Source organism: Callorhinus ursinus, unplaced genomic scaffold (assembly GCF_003265705.2).
Source record: "Callorhinus ursinus isolate GAN/ISIS: 27379988/994484 unplaced genomic scaffold, GSC_fseal_2.0 scaffold10, whole genome shotgun sequence".
Lineage (NCBI taxonomy): Eukaryota > Metazoa > Chordata > Mammalia > Carnivora > Otariidae > Callorhinus > Callorhinus ursinus.
The window spans coordinates 47,582,892-47,601,595 of record NW_027397072.1 but is presented as its reverse complement, the minus strand read 5'-3'; the positions used below and the strand labels follow the sequence as shown (position 1 = coordinate 47,601,595).

The 18,704-nt window shown below is 38.6% G+C and overlaps 1 protein-coding gene across 2 annotated transcripts in view; it reads right to left on the bottom strand.

The window, feature by feature from the left end:
• Window positions 1-2,005: 2,005 nt before the first annotated feature.
• Window positions 2,006-18,704, bottom strand: part of LRRTM4 (leucine rich repeat transmembrane neuronal 4) — a 729,583-nt gene continuing 712,884 nt past the window's right edge. For both annotated transcript variants that reach the window (XM_025867637.2, XM_073896861.1), the window contains exon 3: window positions 2,006-3,253. In XM_025867637.2, the coding sequence (XP_025723422.2) occupies window positions 3,032-3,253 (222 nt within the window). In that variant the 3' untranslated portion in view covers window positions 2,006-3,031. The remainder of the gene's footprint in view (window positions 3,254-18,704) is intronic.

Genomic DNA, 18,704 nt, shown 5'->3' with positions numbered 1-18,704 from the left:
TCTCCCCTCTAGAACCCTCAGTTTGTTTCTCAGAGTCCATCGTCTCTCATGGTTCATCTCACCCTCCGATTTGCCCCCCTTCATTCTTCCCCTCCTGCTTTCTTCTTCTTCTTCTTCTTCTTCTTCTTCTTCTTCTTCTTCTTCTTCTTCTTCTTCTTTTTTAACATATAATGTATTTATTTGTTTCAGAGGTACAGATCTGTGATTCAACAGTCTTACACAATTCACAGCACTCACCATAGCACATACCCTACCCAATGTCTATCACCCAGCCGCCCCATCCCTCCCACCCCCCCACCACTCCAGCAACCTTCAGTTTGTTTCCTGAGATTAAGAATTCCTCATATCAGTGAGGTCATATGATACATGTATTTCTCTGATTGACTTATTTCGCTCAGCATAACACTCTCCAGTTCCATCCACATCATTGCAAATGGCAAGATTTCATTCCTTTTGATGGTTGCATAATATTCCATTGAATATATATACCACATCTTCTTTACTCATTCATCTGTCGATGGACATCTTAAGCCTGAATTTTTAGCTAGTGACTTTTCTAAGCCTACTCAAGCTTTTTTTGTTTGTTTTCATTTGTTTGTTTTGTTTTTGCCCATCATCAAAAGATTTCCAAAGCTCCATGTAAACTTTTTCTAGCATATGTAAGTGAAAGTTTTCACATTCAGAGGGTGTAGCATCTTCTTAATGCTACCTGTTTCATTAGCAGTTCACTTACCTAATTCATGTGAGACTTGATGCAACTGTTGGCCAAATATGACAGTTTTACATAACATGAAGAAGGATATACATTTAGGACATTTTTGGGGGGGGCTATAAGAAACAGAAGCAAACAGAAAACAGTTGATTTAAGCCAACTTTGACAAAAATTTTTCAGGTATGACCTTCAGTAAATCACCTAAGATGGGGTAGGGTGGTAGATGGGATACATGACTGACGTTAGATACATGGAGAAGGTAGGAGAGGTTAGAGAATCCTCATAATTTGGGCAGACACTCCAAACTGTTCTGCTACAATCTATTAAATAATTCTGAAGAGAAAAATCACAATGCCAAAGAATTATCTTTAACTTTGAAACTTGTAGTCAATGCATTCTACTTGAATGGTTCAGGAATATATCTAGATATAATCCAGATTATAAGTGTTAACAGGGAAGTTACCAGAATCTGACAGCAAAAGCCCTGAGTTCCAATATGGAAAAACTTCCTTTGGTTGAATTTTCTTTAATATGACAAATATTTTTATCAATTAAGATAGAATTTAACTTCAAGCATAATTTAAAATGGTACTAAAACAGAATTACTTTGAGAAGATACTCCATGCTAGTTTTTCTTTGATATAGAAGTATTCACAGGGCTCTTTAATTATTACTTTAGTAGAATTTATAATTAAATGAATGGTGGTTATCAACTTAGTTCTTCCGAAATCCCACTAGTACCACTGTATATTAGCACTTTTCAGAATGCAAAACCTGACCTAATAAAGATGACAAAAATTTTGTAATTTCATTTTAAGTATAGGACTAGGCAAATCAGACCTCTAGCTAGATTGGGATAATGTCCATTGTGAATCAGAAAAAGTTGCTGACATATAGCATCACAGCACTAAGGAAGTCAAGTGAAAATCGTTCAACTGATATTTGCGTAGTTATCACCTTTGTTTAAAAAGTGGGTGATCATTATGCTTCTTTCAGATTGCAATAATTTCCACACAGTTCTTTTTCTCCTAAAAGATCATATAACCTCTAACCATTCCATGGATTCTTATCTTTTTCCTCATGTTGTTATATAATTTTTGAGTTATATCATATGTTTCCAAAAAAATGTGTGTAACGAGTTAGTGCATACGTCACCTCCCATTCTTCTTTTCTACACCTTGAAGGGTTTCCCCACCTAATCACAGAACACACAGAAGGCATTTGGTAGATACCAAATGACACAGGCTAGAAGGATTTCACAATAAAGAGATAAAGTACTCAATATCAAGTGGGCTGTGGTATACCAACCACAAAATAATATATTTATTTTTCCAACATTTTCCTTTATTGATAAAAACTACACAAAAGCTAATTGATAATTTAAAAAGCAATGTTACACATTATCTTGTACTTAGAAATTTGTCAGTTTGGCAGTTTCATTCATTGACCACATGACCATTGTTCTTCATATGCCTGTGTCCAGATGAGAAGATTTCTGCTGGTCTTTCCAACTGGAGGTCTGTACAGATCCCACTCAGAATTCTTACACAGTGAAAACTCACGTGAGGACTGCCAGTAGGAAAAAAAAGTCAAAACTCTTCATGCTGTGTACATCGTGTGTCTTGAAGGACCATTCACCCAGATTTTACTGGATTTTCATTCCAATAGTTTTGCCAAACTCTGTGGTCAACTTTGTTTCTCTGTGGTCTGTAGTAAAGCAAATTTTCTTTTGGTACACCATAAGCTTTAATGCCCATGTTTAGAATTGGAAACAGAATCACTGACCAGGAAAAAAAAAAAAGAAAAGAAAACAAACCAAATAGGAACAAACAGCATTTTAGAGGGAAAATTAAATAAAGCAATTGAAATCAAGTCTGCGAGAGTTACACACCTAACAAGGAAAACTGTCTTGTTTCCCCAACTCCCCACCCCACCACCCCAGGTCCCCCCCAACCCCCCTGTGGTTCTCCAGCCCAGGAACCATGCAGTGTAGAAAAAGCAAATATACAAACAAACCTATATGTAGCTAGGGTGAAATCTATTTTTATAAGAACTCGACACTTTCACTATTTACATCCAGGACCATTTTTGTTTTATGTTTTGAAGCAAAGAAAGTTCTATAGTTCTCCTGGTTTATGCGGCAGGTGCATCCGCTGCCCTCTCTCAGCAGTTTCGTTTTTCCTTTCCTCTACGTCCTAAGTGTTTTAGCAGGAACGACGAGCCAGCTTGCTTGCACAACTGTGGACACCCATTCTCCTTTAAGATGAAGCCCTCCCTCCCCACCCCGTCGAGGTCCCCCACGAGGAGTTGGCTTTCCCATTAGTTTGTTATTCTCTCCAGATAAATGGCCGGCGCCGCCGACCTGGCGATGGTGGCGATGAAGCTGTGGTCACGCCCGAGCTCCAGGCTGGGGGTTTCGTCCTGCTCCGGAGACACTGCCTCATAGCCCTTGTGGACGCGGAGTGGCTGGTGAGCCTGGCAGTAGCCAATCACAGGCGGCTCGTAGCTGTAATAGGGCAAGGACTTCACGTGGTGCGGGATCTGGTGTGAGAAAGAGAAAGACTGATCACGAAAATGCGGCGCTGGAAGGGTAACAAAAGGACACTCCTAGGGTTGTACTTTGAACTCGTTCATGCTGTTTTAAGGCATCAACTGCTCTTAATAAACATAAAACAAAATAAGGATTGCTAGTATTTAACTCGATATTGTTTTGTCCAGATAAACCTTATATATGATTTTATGTACAGTGTGTGTTTATATACCTTGTATATGCATCTTATATATAGTTGTGTGTGTATCTATATATATACACACTTTATAAAAAAGTGTGTATATACTTTTTTACATATACTTTTATATAGTGTGTGTATATATGTATATACACACATATATACACATATACACATACATTCATTCATACACACTTTGTATATAAAATCATAAAGATTTTTCTAGGCTCAGTCCGGTCATCTATCTTTCTATCTATTGCCATTGAGAGTTAAAAACAACCTAAATTCCCATCAACAGGGAATTTTAAAATGTATTAAGTAAATTCACACACTTGTAGACAGATAATACAAAGATTTGGGAGGGCCCATCTGTTATAGTATGGCAAGATAGGATATTAAGAGAAAATTAATGTGAAAAGAATATACAGTGTGATCCGTTTTGTGTAAATACAAATGTAAACATATGTAGAGTTTTTACTTTTAAAATATCTTTATATATAATTGAAATCTTTATTGTGGGCATGTTTTACTTAAAAAAAAATCACAATGTCCTATAGATTATTTCTAACAATTCTATGAATTCTGAACAAAAGAACTCTAGAATCATGAAAGTGGACACATCCTTGTGTTCGTAATATATAATGCTATTGATTTCAAGCTAACAAGCCAGATATGTGTCTAATGTTAGAATAATATACCTAAATAATAATCTATAGAAATCCCTTTAATAGGAAAAGCTAAAAATATTTAAATTAGAGTTTTGGGGTTTTTTGTTTTTTGGGTTTTTTTTTTTGTTTTTTTTGGTAGAGAGAGTGAGAGTGAGGGAGGAGGGGCAGAGGGAGAGAGAAAGAATCTTAAGCAGGCTCCAAGCCCAGCATGGAGCCCAACATGGGCTCGATTATGACCTGAGCCAAAATCAAGAGTCAAATGCTTAACCAACTGAGTCACCCAGGTGCCCCAAATTACAGTACTTTTGATGCTGTGCAGCTTTTTATTAAATGACAAATTTCCGATAAAGCAAAATGTGTCATAAGCTTAGAGAAAGGAAAATGAGGATTGCTTAATTCTTTATATCACGCTAGAGCATTTCTCATAACCCACTAGATCTGATCTGACACTCTTGGTCAACAGTCCACAGATGATAAAATTGCAAACACTTCACTCTCCTGTCAGGCAAGAATCGGAGCAATTTTAAACTTTTGTCTCTCCGCTCCAAAGCACTGCTGTACTTGGCTTTATGACACCAAGATAGGGCTCTGCAGACCACATTGCCACTTGACCTGCTGCTCCCTGTTAGACTTGAACAGTGGGCCCACTGGAGGGAGATGACAAGACTAGAGGAGATGGAGGGAACTGCTCTGTGGTGGGCTTCCTCTCTGATTCTTCCTGCTCCAGGGAGCTACCCCAACGAGGCCCCATCAGACAGGCTGTGGCAGCGCCTTCCCACAGTAGCTGGCCACTTCCCTCAACATGTCCCCTCCGAGTCTCCAGCACCAAAGAAATGTGAGGTGTGTCTCCACAAAGCTCCTCCTCCAAGCTTGTAATTTTCCAATTCCAGACCTCTCTGTTTAGTCCTTTAGTCCCACAGGGGGTAGGGGTGGCAGTTACTACCTGAAGTTGCTGTCTCTGTTACAATATGGCACTTTTAGCTTTTGCATGAACTTAGCTAATAACTCTGCATCTTTTTTTTTTAAGATTTTATTTATTGAGAGAGAGAGAGAGTGTGCCGTGCATGTGCAAGAGGGGAAAAAGGGGTAGAGTAAAGGGGCAGAGACAGAGGGAGAGGGAATCTCAAGCAGACTCCCCACTGAGCGGGTAGCCTACCTGGGGGCTCGATCCCAGGACCCTGAGATCATGCCCAGAGTGGACATTAAGAGTTGGACTGAGCCACCCAGGTGCCCCAATAACTCTGTATTTAATTAGCAATTCACGTAACATGCTTTGTTAAAATAACTGATAGGTTGCCAGTCTCCTGACTAGACTATATAAGACTCTTTCTCTAGGTTAAACCGCAGAAATTATTGTTATAATTTTATAATTTCGTAGTGAAATTAACCCCCAAAGGTCTTATGGGTTAATTGTTCTGTAGGAAGTTAACCAATCTTATGTCTAACTTGGCCACCTTACTTTAAGAATCCATTCCTCCTATAAAACTGTATAAATCCCTCAAATGTTCTTCAAACTAGGTCTTATGTTTTCTTCCTGGTATCCCCATTAGTGTGTTAAGCAAAATTTTGACACAAATTCATTATCTGTTTACATGAGAATTGTGTTTTAAATACCTCTATGCTTATTAAGATAAAAGTCACCTCCTCACATTTTTAAAAATATAGATTAAAGCAATGTTTTTTTGTGGAAGATCACAACTCATTAGTAGGTTATAAAATCAATTTAATGAATCCAGATAAACATTTTAAAAATGGAATTAACTAGAACAGAAAGTATTAGAGTGTATCATGAGCAAGGGTAAGTTGCTTCATAACAGTTTTGTTTCAAATTTGTGTGTGTTCATGAGTGTGTGTCTACCGAGTCACCCTGTGATTTTTTTTTTTAAAACTGGGAATTACAATAAAAGATGCTTCTAAAAATACTCAAAGCACATAGTCAGATTGCAGTTTATTTTAATGTGATCAGCAAAAGCTGGATAAATTCCCATCCTTCATTTACTATTCTCTTTTTTTTCTAACTCACATAATGCAGTTTTTCTCAGTGAGTGAGAAAATTAAGCAAATATATATTTCTTTATTTTCTGGATGAGACACCTTGATTTCTAATGGAAGGCAAACACTATTTTCAGCAAGTGTTAAGAAATAGTAGAGGAAAGATCATTTCTCATCAAACAAGATGTTGATATAATCTGGAATATATAATTCTGCCCTCAAAAAATCTGAACAAAAATACATGGTAGGTCAAATCAGTGATTGATATAGAGATGTTTTAGACATTGCACATTAACTTCTGTGCTGGCAGTGAGAACAAGGAACAAATTATAGGACAATATGGTTGGATTACTAGATAATAAAGTTAGATCTCTGAATTTTTTTTTTCTTTTTTTCTCACTCATATGACTTCTCCCTATAAATCAGTTCAGGTCCAGACATGAAATGTTTGTCAGCAAGTTCTATTTTAGGTCACCTCATAGGATTTTGCCGTGTGTCAGATAGGTAGAGATATCTGTGATTAGTGTCAAGGGTCACCAAAACTCTGAAAAAGCATAGAAATGAAGCCACTTTGTTGTGACATTTCAGCAGAAATAATTTTATGAAGACCTTAGGAGTTACATAGTCCATTCTTGCTTTTATATTGTTAATAGGTGGAATAATTCAACTCTAAACCATTAAAAAAACAAATCAAATTATTTCCAATGGCAGCAACATTCATTGGGCATAGAATCTTTGTTGCACACTTTCATTTGAAGGAAGGACTTGTCTCCAAATTAGCCAAATTGCTAAAACACATCAAAATAAAGATTATGCATGGATTCTGGTTTTGTCTACTCCTCTGGTCACTGCAATAAGAAGATGGTTGAACTACAAACACAGATGACCCATAAATGCAAAGTGAGACAGGGTCCCACAGACCCTACTAAAACCAAATTAATCTACAGATGGAAACCATTAGCTTTTATGTGAACATTGTTGAATTTTCAGTGTGAAGTCCCAAAAGTTGAACTGAAGTGGGAAAGAAGAATTTTTATCTAAGAAACTATGGCATTTATCTTCAAATAAAGTTGATTCAAACGTCAAGGGACCTGTATTAACAGCAGCACATCCAGTTTATATATTCCATCATCTGTGAACTCAGAAAATTTGTTTTGCTATGACAGTTGGACCAGTTTATTTTTTGCTTCAATGAACAAGGGCTCCTGCCATTTTCTCTATTGTATTTGAGACAGGCCTAGAACCTCCAGCAGGATAAAAAAACATTATAAAGCGCCCTCCTGCACAACAGCCCAATAGCACGAATTCAAAAGCCATGTGAATTGGCAAGCTCTAAAAGGATATCTGAGATGTTTGCTCATTTACTCTTAAAGTCTATTCTGCGGGGCACTATGTAATCAACTGATTTTGTGGTTTCTGAGGAGCTAAGAGACTGAGGTCTTGTACTTCATAGTAATAATGTACAGTACATTAACCACCTGGGTCCCTGTGTGTATCACTGTTTCCTTTCCAGCAGTCAAAACAAAGTATCCTTAAGTTCCCCTTAATGTGTATTTGATATTTTTGTAAATGTGTTCTTAGAGCTTTTCCAAATGGTCCCTGTGTTCTGTCAGCTCTCTGACGGACCTCATTCTGGGGCACAGCACAACAACACTACTTAAAGATGGCCTCATTCGTATGCTTGACTGCTCATTGATTGCTTTGGAAGCTGCACTTTATTTACAGATAATAGGTGTGGTACATGGAATGAAGGAGTCTCATCGGGGAAATATACTACACTGAAATTCTGTCATTTGCTTCTCTCAAGAATATGAACACTTGAACTCAAATTGAATTTAAACTTTTATAGGGGCACATAAACTTCCATAGAGGCATTTTTCATAACTAAATCTGAGGTAGGTTACAAAAGGAAAAAAATCATTATTATCACTAATTATAAGTCACTTTAATCCCACTGAGTTTCCTGCAAATCCTCTGAAAATGGGGATAATAATGACATCTCATTTACCTCTATAAATCTCAGATAACTCTGAAAGTACTCCCTGTTTTTCAAGAAAGAAGGAATACCCTAAAAAGACATATCCCACTCTAGTTTTACTCAACACTGACAGTGTCTTTCCTGGAAATGTTCCCTGTCTTTTGTCTTAGAGTTTCCATTTGAGAGATGCAAGGACACAAAGGGTCACAGAGTGGCTCATTAACCGAGGCTCTCAGTCTTAATTTGTGCACTCAGAAGCTTAGACACCTCAGCGGATGTTCTGGTTTTCTGGCAATGTTCTTTACCCTTTGCCTAGAATATGGTTTTCTTCCAATGTGCTGTGGAGAGTATAAAAGGACACACTCCTCTCAATTACAGTGGCTCACAGAGTGAATGATTCAAAGAGGGAAGTGAAGGAAAGAGAATGTTTAAATCTTGGGAGGAAGGGCAAAAGTATAGTGGGATATGCAGAGCTTCAAAAGTCTACAAATTGATTCAGATCCCATAATTTTATATCCATAATAATTATATTTAAAATGAGAAATGAATGTGTCTGTGTAGTTAATGTGAGAGTAATGTGAAACGGACTCTTGATATATGTGATCATGAAAGTCTTTTGAAGTTCAGTTTTGTTATAAGCATGAAATTCCAATATCGTTACCCTCTTTTCTCAAAGGTATTAGCATTAGTTATAAGTAGTTTAATAGCCTGATCATTTTAAAATTACCATGCGCTATCATTAGTCTTATTTATTAACTTTTCATGAACATTGTTCACATTTCAGTATGAGTTCTTTCAATTGAAGTCATAAAAAGTTGATTTTCAATTTCCTAAATGACATTTGGTCTCTAATTTTCGGAATTAAAGGGTAGTGCCTGACTACTCAGACCATTTAAAAAGTACCATCCTACAAATCCAGATGAGGAATTCAATATAGTTGAATTGCTTAATGGAGATGGACACTTGGTTTATTGGAAATAAAATAGATTAAAAATGAAGGGCAATAGCTAAATGAGTATATAACTTAGCCTTTATTCTACTCGCTATATTAGTCTGTGACAAGAATTGACAGAGACCAAGAAAATGTAAACAAATTTGGCTAGAGTTTTTTTCAGGAATTTTGATCAAAGCTGACAGAACCTCATCCCATTTAAGTTGGTTGGGTAAAAGGGAGACTTAATTGACTCATGACACAAGAAAGGATCTAGCAGCTAAGCAGAAGAGCAAGGGTACCACTGGGTCTCAAGAACAACTGGAACCAAGAACACAGATATCACCAGGAACCTCTCAGTCAATCCTGCCGGATGATCTCTACACGTTATCTTCACATCCTGATTGCCAAATGGCTTCCTTCATCTGATTGAACATGTGGCAGCAACAGCTCTAGAAGTCTGCACGTATCCAGCCATAGTAGATTGCACAAATGACCATAGTTCTTCCAGCTCCTCTCATCAAAATGTAGTATCTATTTCTCCTTGCCTTAAACACTGTCTGGTCTTGTGATTTTCTTTGCCCAGTAGAACACAGCAGCAGTAATGCTGCTTGCGTCCCAAGGTTCCTATGATCCTGGCCAGGTTAGCCACCACCATGTGAACAAGCCCAGGCTAGACCACTGGAGAATGGAAGGCCCTGTGGAGCCACAGAGTCATCTTAGACTAGCCAGTGTCCCTTGAGGTCCACAGAAGTTCATCACAGGCACATAAGCCCAGGAGCAAAAACCCCCAGCTGGCCCAGAGGAGCAGAATTGCTTAGCCACTTCCCCTCATTCCAGAAAAGCATCCGAGAAATTGTACTGAGCTGTGACGTTGACTGTTCCTACAAACCTGATTTCATCCCTCACTTCTCAATTGAGAGACTTAAAATAACAATCGCCCTTTCATAAATTTTGCCTCTTTAGGTTTTGAATATCTGAAGGTACTTATAACATAAAAAGGAGACGCAAGAAAAGTAATGAATCTGAAGCAATTCATCAAATTACATTATTTAATCCTGTTCTGCAATTAGACATCCTCGCTATTGTTTTTATTTTATTTTTTCTTCAAAGATTTTATTTGCTTTTTTAAAGATTTTATTTATTTATTTGAGAGACAGCACGAGGACAAGTGGGGTGAGGGGCAGAGGGAGAAGCAGACTCCCCACGGAGCAGGGAGCCCCACGTAGGGCTCAATCCTAGGACCCTTGGATCATGACCTAAGCAGATGCTTAACTGACTGAGCCACCCTGGCGCCCCATTTATTCACTTGAAAGAGAGAGAGAATGAGAGAGAGAGAGAGCCTTCAGAAGCCCATGAGCAGAGAGAGAGGCAGAGGGGGAGGGATAGGGAAAGGAAGAGAATCCCAGGCAGACTCTGTGCTGACCCCAGGCTGGATCCCACAATCCTGAGATCCTGACCTGAGCCAAAGCCAAGAGTCAGAAGCTCAACTGACTGAGCCACCCGGCACCCCTCTTATTGTTTTTAAATGCAGGCTTGCTTCGTAATTAGAAAATACCAATTATCTAAGTATTAGTTTCTATTAATCAAAAAGTAAAACTGTCAACATCACCTGACATTACTTATAAAACATTTGCTAAAAAGCTTATTTTAAAGCACAATTTTGAAAAATATCTTGAACTCAAAGTCAAGATGGAAATTTGAGCCTTGATTGCTATCTTTCCAAGTTAGCACTCAAATGGACAAAGTTTTTTATTTAACAGATGTTTGTTCATTTGTTTTTCCATCATGAAATCAAAAACTCCTAGAAATTCCTATAACATAGAGGAGAGAGGAGAATGAATTAAAATAAAAATTTACTGGGGCGCCTGGGTGGCTCAGTCGTTAAGCGTCTGCCTTCGGCTCAGGTCATGGTCCCAGGGTCCTGGGATCGAGCCCCGCATCGGGCTCCCTGCTCAGAGGGAAGCCTGCTTCTCCCTCTCCCACTCCCCCTGCTTGTGTTCCCTCTCTCGCTCTCTCTCTGTCAAATAAATAAATAAAATCTTAAAAAAAAAATTTACTAGCATATAATTCAATGCAACTGGAGGAAAAGCTGGTTTAGACTGGGGAAAGGTCCTTTGCAGAACTATGATATACTCACCAGCTTTGAGTGTCCAGGATTGGTGAGGTAGGAAGAAAAGGCAGGGTTCTGGGCAATCCCTGGTCATAAGTAAAAGCTGGAGAACATCAGAGGTTGAAAAGGGGGATAATGAGCCTTACTTTCAGGATCCCATACTGTGGAACACTAAGTAAATAAGGGGATGCCTGTACCAAAAATCTCACCTTCTGTTTAAGGAAATGGTGAGTTCTTCAACTGACAAAAGTAAAACAGAACTTCTCTGTCTGCTATTTTATTTCTTGTTGTTCAGCTGCCTTCACCAGCAGCCACTCTCTCTCCCACCACCCCCACCTTCAACTGGTACACTAATTAAACAAAGCCTATCTCCTTAAAAAGGAGGCCCATGCAATCTCTGACATCCTAACACTTTATACACACAAAGACTTTTCTCCCTAAGTAGTAACTATAATAGAGAACAATCTCCAGAAGTAAGATTCAAGAATTCAAGAGGAGATGATAAATGGAAGTGACGAGTGAAAAAGTCAAGATTTCCTAAAAATGAATGAAACTAGAAACAGTTGAAAATGCATTCTCATTGAACTTCATCATCTTGACGACATTGCTTGGTTGCATAATAGATATTCACGTTATTTGTTTAATGAAAGAACAATAACAGTCTTATCTTTCTCACATTTTGTTTTGAAGATCAAATAAGTAATACATGTGACAAAATCTAAAATAATCTGTCACACTCATTACATTTATTGATCTTTGTTTTTGAAAATCTCTAAAGAGAAACAAGAAGATAATGGTACAAATTGCTAACTGTCCTACTTCCATTTTGTTTATGGGCTGAAGTGTGTACCAAGTTGCTCTGGCGCAAAATACACGAAACTAAACACACTGTATTTGGCTTTTTATCTTGACGGGACTCTTCAGACCATTTTAAACTTAAGTTCTGACAAAAGTTGTACACGAGCATTTCCTTTATTGTTCTGTTCGTATTTAAAGACAGGAATGTGTACTATTTGTGCACTCATGGTTGTCCAAATTTTAACTTTTAAGTCAGTCACGGGATAACGGAACAGAACATCCACTTACATCTTTATTGCTCTCCTACCAGGCTGCCTTGTCTGTAAGGTGTCCAGAGAGTTGATTAAGTTAATGAATGAGGTACTAGCTGTTCTTTGAAGTTAGCTTTGACTCCATTAACTGGAAAGCTTATTACATTACCAGCACTCTCAGTGTTCAGTGAGGTTTTGGGCTAATGAGCTGGATTAATTAGCTAGTATTAACTTCTAAAGGCTTTCCTTCTGTTGCTCTGGCCTCTGAATTCAAAAGAGTAAGGACTCCCTAATAGTGCAGGACAAGCAAACATCTTATTGAAGTGAAATCTACATCAATACTTCGATAAAAAATAGAGACAACAAAATTTCAAAACCCACATCTTTCCCCTCTGGGAAAAAACAAAACAAAACTGTGCAAGTGTCAGTGATATACAATGATGCACAGAAGACAAGTCTTGCCTAAAACAGAAGAAAACAGTGATCACTACTTGAGCCCAAATCTACTGCTGGAAACTTAAAAACGAAACCAAACAAAAGAAAACAAACAAAAACAAAACTTATCAGAAAATGTAACAAACAGATTCAATGTAAGATTTACTTTGCAATCCCTCCTCAGAAATTTGGAAAGGGAAATAAACCAAAAGCCAACACCAGGGAAGGTGCGAGCAAGCAAGCATTAGAGACGTTTTCCTTCTAGGTTCAGTTTCAGCTTCTCCACAATGTTCAGAGTAGCTTATTTCTAGTTTCCGTATGAGTTTTTGTAGTATTCTGTACAGTTTTGTGTTAAATTTTTAATTGTGTCCTTAACTTGTTTTATGCAAGAGCATGTATCCTGTCTAATCCAAATGTGACTGATTTGTTCAGCTTTTGAAGATATACTACCTTTGTGATCTTCCCCAGACATGCAATTTGATAGTGCGGCGGGTATTCAGTAAAAGCTAGAAATGTTTTAAAAATGTAAAAATAAAATGAAATGAAAATCTTGTATAAGGAAGGAGACTGACTTTCTTGCATTCATGCATCTTTTCATCCCACGGTAAAAGTTTAAAACCAAATGACAATTACAGAAGGAAGAAAACCCCAGAAGGACATACACCTTGATTGGATGAGTAACCCGATTCTAATAGAGTTTAAATAGAACTTCTTGGGGGACTGACTGATCCTAATGAAAAGAGGCATGGTAATGTATATTTAATTACAAAAATAGGAGAAGCCCATTTGGAAAATGCAATTAAAGTTGTTACTCTGATTGAATATATTTTAGAACAGCATGGCAGAGTGATGCATAAATAATATCGGTCTCATATTTTTAATAAAATGTGTTAGACTCTAGGTTACTGCCTGGACCTCTGCCATGGAGTATATACTATTAAGGAGTAATTATATAAAGTGAATTTGCCATAATAGTATACTTATTTATGTATCCATTCATTCACACAGCAAATATTTATCACTGAGATTGGCTAACTTTTTCTGGAAAGGGCCAGTAGTAAATATTTTAGGCTTGCAACCCATACAATCTCTGTCACAACTAGGAAAGAACTCTACTGTTGTAGCAGGAGAGTAGCCTTCGACAAAACGTAAACAAGTGAGTGTGGCTCTGTTTCAGTAACAATTGATTTATGAACACAGCAATTTGAATTTCATGTAATTTTCAGGTGCCAGAAAACATCTTCTTTTGATTTTTTTTTTCAACCATTAAAAAAATAAAAACTATTCAGCGTGGGGCTAACTTACTAAGCTAGGCATTGTGGTAGGTGCCGGGGGTAGGAAGAAGAATAAAATAAAGGTGCTACTGAAAGAACCTCTTCAGAACTGATAGAAGAAGATCCACCTGATCCTAATGCCCTTCGTTTGAAACTGCATCGTCCAAATCAGTGAAGAGAGGGAGAAAAGCACTCCCCTCCGGTGGGCACAGCAGGTTTTCTTGTGAAGATCCAGGTCTTCCACTCTGGAATAAAGCTCTCTGTGGATCCCAGACAAAGAGCTGGACCCACACAACCTTGGTACTTAGAAGTCCGACTTGAACCTCCAGGTGGGAGTTCTGAAGTCACCATTTAGATCATTTAGATCAAACATGCTCAGGCAGAATAAACGCCCAGTGACCTTTCAGCTAAGATCTTCAGCAACACTCAAGCCCATGAACCTGCCCCTGGGTATATGACAGCTTATAAGGCGGGGCCTGAGGGAATTTGCGTGCTTTTGACAAAGAGGGTAAGTTCACGGGTCACAGAACCATAAACAGGTTTTGTTTTGTGGAGAAGTTTAAAAAGACTTCTATTTCTCAATCTCAACAAGCCTTTTCCCATCTCTGGGCCTTGTACTCGCCCTTCGTTTTGTCTGGGATATTCTTCTTCCAACTCTTTTCGTAGGATTATGCTGATCTTTTGAGTCCCTGCTTGAATGTCAGGTTTCTAGAAGGACCTTCCCTCACCACCTTGTCTTAAAATGCCACTCCGTCCCTACTCACACATAGAAGCCAGCCCCTGACTCAGTTCCCTGTTTATTTTCTTCACAGCATTTATCAAAATGTTAAATATCTGTGACCGTGTATATCTCCGCTCTTTTACTGACTGTTTCCTCCCAGTGTAAGCTCCATGCTGTCACAGAATGCTTCTGGTTGGTTTGGTACTACTGCCTGGCTAGAATATTTCAATAAATGTGTGCTCAAAGAATTATGAATTTATGAGAGAGATTTGTTAGGGAATTTGGTTTTATTTGGAAGAAATTTGCCTCCAAAACTGTGAACTTCCTTTCCTTTGTCTTTTTCCACTGTCCTTTACCTATTCTCTGCTTTGCATTTAAACAGGGACCTTGGATGACACACAAATACTTTCTATCTACACATCTCTGCATGCCTGGCCCTGTGTTGAGAGCTAAAGGTATTAGGATGATGAAAGTGTCCATGACCTTAAGGAACCCATAACCTAATGTGGAAGACAAAAGAGAGCAGAATTTTACAATGTGACCTCATTTATGGTCCAAAGCAATAGTAGAGGCATACGAAAAATGACAAGGGAGGAAAGAAGAGGGAGTAAGATGCTTATCAGGTGGTTGCTGATCCAAAGAATGGATGCTTATGAAGTCACCGGTAGACAGCCCGGTGCCGCGTGTGGCTTCTATATACGGTCAGCATATCTGCTACTATTACTATGGCACGTGGCTTCCTGTGTGCCACGGGGAGCCCACTGCCCAGGCTAGCCTGTTTTAAATCTTAACAATCTACCCGACTTACCCACAACTTGCCCTCGTAGGGAATGGATTCCACATCCTCAGTCTCTTCTGCCACTATTTCTACCTCTCAGCCCAACACCACCTTAGTCTCTTACAGCTGAAGCATCCCTAAATTGTGATGAGCAGCTGAGACTGACCATAGCTCTGGGGCAGGACGTGGAGACAAAGCAGTCAACCCTTGCCACTCTTAATGAAAGCCGAGAAATGGAGATCCTTACCTTCCTTTCCACGTGCCATTTGGGATTTCATCAACCATACAAACTGCCCTTAAAACAGTGGTTCTCAGGGCTGGCTGCAGCTTTGACACCTCTGTGGTGACTGTAAAAATGCTTAAGTTTGGTCCTTATCCCAGATCAATTAAATCAGAATTTCTGGGGTATGGCCCGGGCCACCCTATTTTTAAAAAGCACCCACTCAAATGTGGAACCAAGGTTGAAAACACTACTTCTTGTTAAATTTAGATTGCTTTCCTTTAAAGATGTAGGCCCAGCAAGGAGTACACAGTATGATTTACCTAATTCCCCACACCTGCCTGGAGACTTCCACAGCAGATTACTTCCCAATCTGAAGTCACCAAACATGGCACACATATGTGTGCTTTTTACTCTCCAATTAAATTTTCTTTTTCTTAAGTTCAATTCATTACTGCTAATTATTCTGTCTCACCCATTGAGTTTCTTCACTTGGCCCTATTCATATTCTTGTAGGTGATTATTCTGCGGGGTTTTTAGTTATTATCAATTTGGTTATGTATATATCCTACTTGTTTGTCTAAAGTTAGGTGTAATTCAGGTGGCACCTGGGTGGCTCAGATGGTTGAGCGTCTGCCTTCGGCTCGGGTCGTGATCCCTGGGTCCTGGGATCGAGCCCCGCATCAGGTTCCCTGCTCGGCAGGAGGCCTGCTTCTCCCTCTCCCACTCTCCCTGCTTGTGTTCCCTCTCTTGCTGTGTCTCTCTCTGTCAAACAAATAAAATCTTTAAAAAAAAAATAAATAAAGTTAGGTGTAATTCAGTTGGGTAAGTGTAACAACTACCATTATACACGTGTTTTTTAAATAGCTACGTGTAGGTGAATTTACCTTGCCTTGATGGCAAAGTGCCCATCAATGTTCAGTCAGCTGGAGAATTCCTTTGGCTAAACATTTTCACAATCTATTTCTTTTATTTTTTTTTTAAGTAATTTAATTTACTGGGATGGTAGTAATAGCCCATTCCACTTTGCACTATGGGGAAGAAAGGATATTTTTATCTACTTAAAAGCTAATGAAGACTCCCACTGTTGAAAAATATTCAAACCCCCCAATTATTTCCATCAAGCCATAAATTTAAAAGAAAAGAAAAAGAATTAAAACCCAAAAGTGGTAGCAAGTAAGCAATAATGACTAGGAGAAACTTAGGGAAGGATCATTAAATTCATCTTTGCTTTAAAGCAACCTGATACTCATATGCAGAAGTGCCTATAAAAGGGTGTCTTCTGCCACTAGAAATAATGAGTTGACATATAACTGATGAAATTCACCATCCATGGTAGTAAATCATAGAAGGAAATGATCTATCTGTATGTGTGAGGCCACAGAGAATATAGCTTGAAGGAGCTGTTCTCCAACTCTCCACCCACCACCCCAACTCCAGCTGCTGCCCACCCAAAGATCACAGGACCTATTTATCTGCCTGCTAGTATCATGCTTCCCCATGAATCACCATAGTCATATGCCTATAGTTCTCCAGCGTTACAGGGTATTAATTTTGCAGACTACCTCCATGGGTCCCTTTTGCAGAATGAAGTTGTAGCTGAATTTTTCGACATACTCCAGAGGAGTTGGGTAAATCCATTATGTTGCACTTCTTTGTTTTCCTTGGCCAACCCCAAAGTGGTATCTATTTCCCCTCTATACCATTCCTATAATTCACTTTTCTTCCCTGCCCAAATTTCTTTTCTCTTTTTCCTACCAAACCGTTTCAATGAATGCAGGTAAACCATAGCCTTTTATCAAGAAGGCTCACACTCACTGCTCAAGGAATAACTCATTTTTATAGTGCCACTGAATTGTGGTTTTCTGGTTTATTATTCAATAATAGCACACATTTATTATAAATAAGTTTATTTATACATTACTATTATAAGTTATTAAAAATAAATGATTATTTCATCACAAACTTAGACCCTCAGGGAAGTCCTACATTCTCAGAACCAAGTTTAGCATTGAGAGTTTGATAGAAAAAGAGCTCACAATATTCTTAGACAGATTTAACTTTATGTGGATTCTATATGGCAACCCAAAGCACCATTTTCCAGGATAGCAAATAATTTCTATTTATCTAAGGGAAAACATGGAAAGGCCCCATTATCTTTTTAGCTAAACATGTAATAAAACTTCATTGATTCAGTCTAAGAGATGATCACTCAGGGAGAATTATAAGTCATATAGCATTTTAGAAAGTTGTAGTTTACTTCATTGGGTTTAAACTAAGGTCAACAAGCTACTAGTGTGTGGAGATAATACACTTTTCCACTTCTAGCTCCTTGATGGGTAGGGCATTTATGTCATACGGACTGGTGGTAGAGAGACAACTTGTACAAGTGGGCACTGGGAAGATGGGGGAGAATGAAAGAGATTATGGAACAATGTCCCCAACCTGATCAGCAGGTTGATGAGAAGGTTCATGAAGGATTTTGTGACACACGGAGTACTAAACGTGGCATACACTTGTAAAAGATCCCTTTCTCTATGGAAGAACAGCACTCTTGCATCTCTTGTCTCATCAGTGTTCTCATAGTGGGGTCCTGTGATGGAAGCCCTAACCCCCAGTGTGGCTGCATTTGGAGATGGGGCCTCTAAGTCTGTAATTAAGATTAAACGGGGTTATAAAGGTGAGATTTGACTCCACAGGATTAGTGTCTTTATAAGAGACCAGAGAGTTTGTTCTTTCCATGTGCATATAAAGGTCATGTGAGCGCACTGTATTCTATTGGCCAAGAAAAGGGATCTCAGAATGAAACCCACCTCACCAGCACTTTGATCTTAGACTTCCCAGCCTCTAGAACTGTTTTAAACAAATCATCCAGCCTATGACGTTTTGTTATGGCAGCCTGAGCTGACTAATACAGAGACCATCACCATGAAGTGGTGAGGCTTTGCATAAAGATGGGTGGATGTTGTCACAGTGATGGAAGGAATATGGCTAAAGCTGATGAACCATTTTGTGAGAAAGTATTGTGACTTCTTCTGCATACCTCCAGAAATGATTTCTTGAGAGAGATGAGTGAAATCCTACAATATAATAGCAGAGTATAT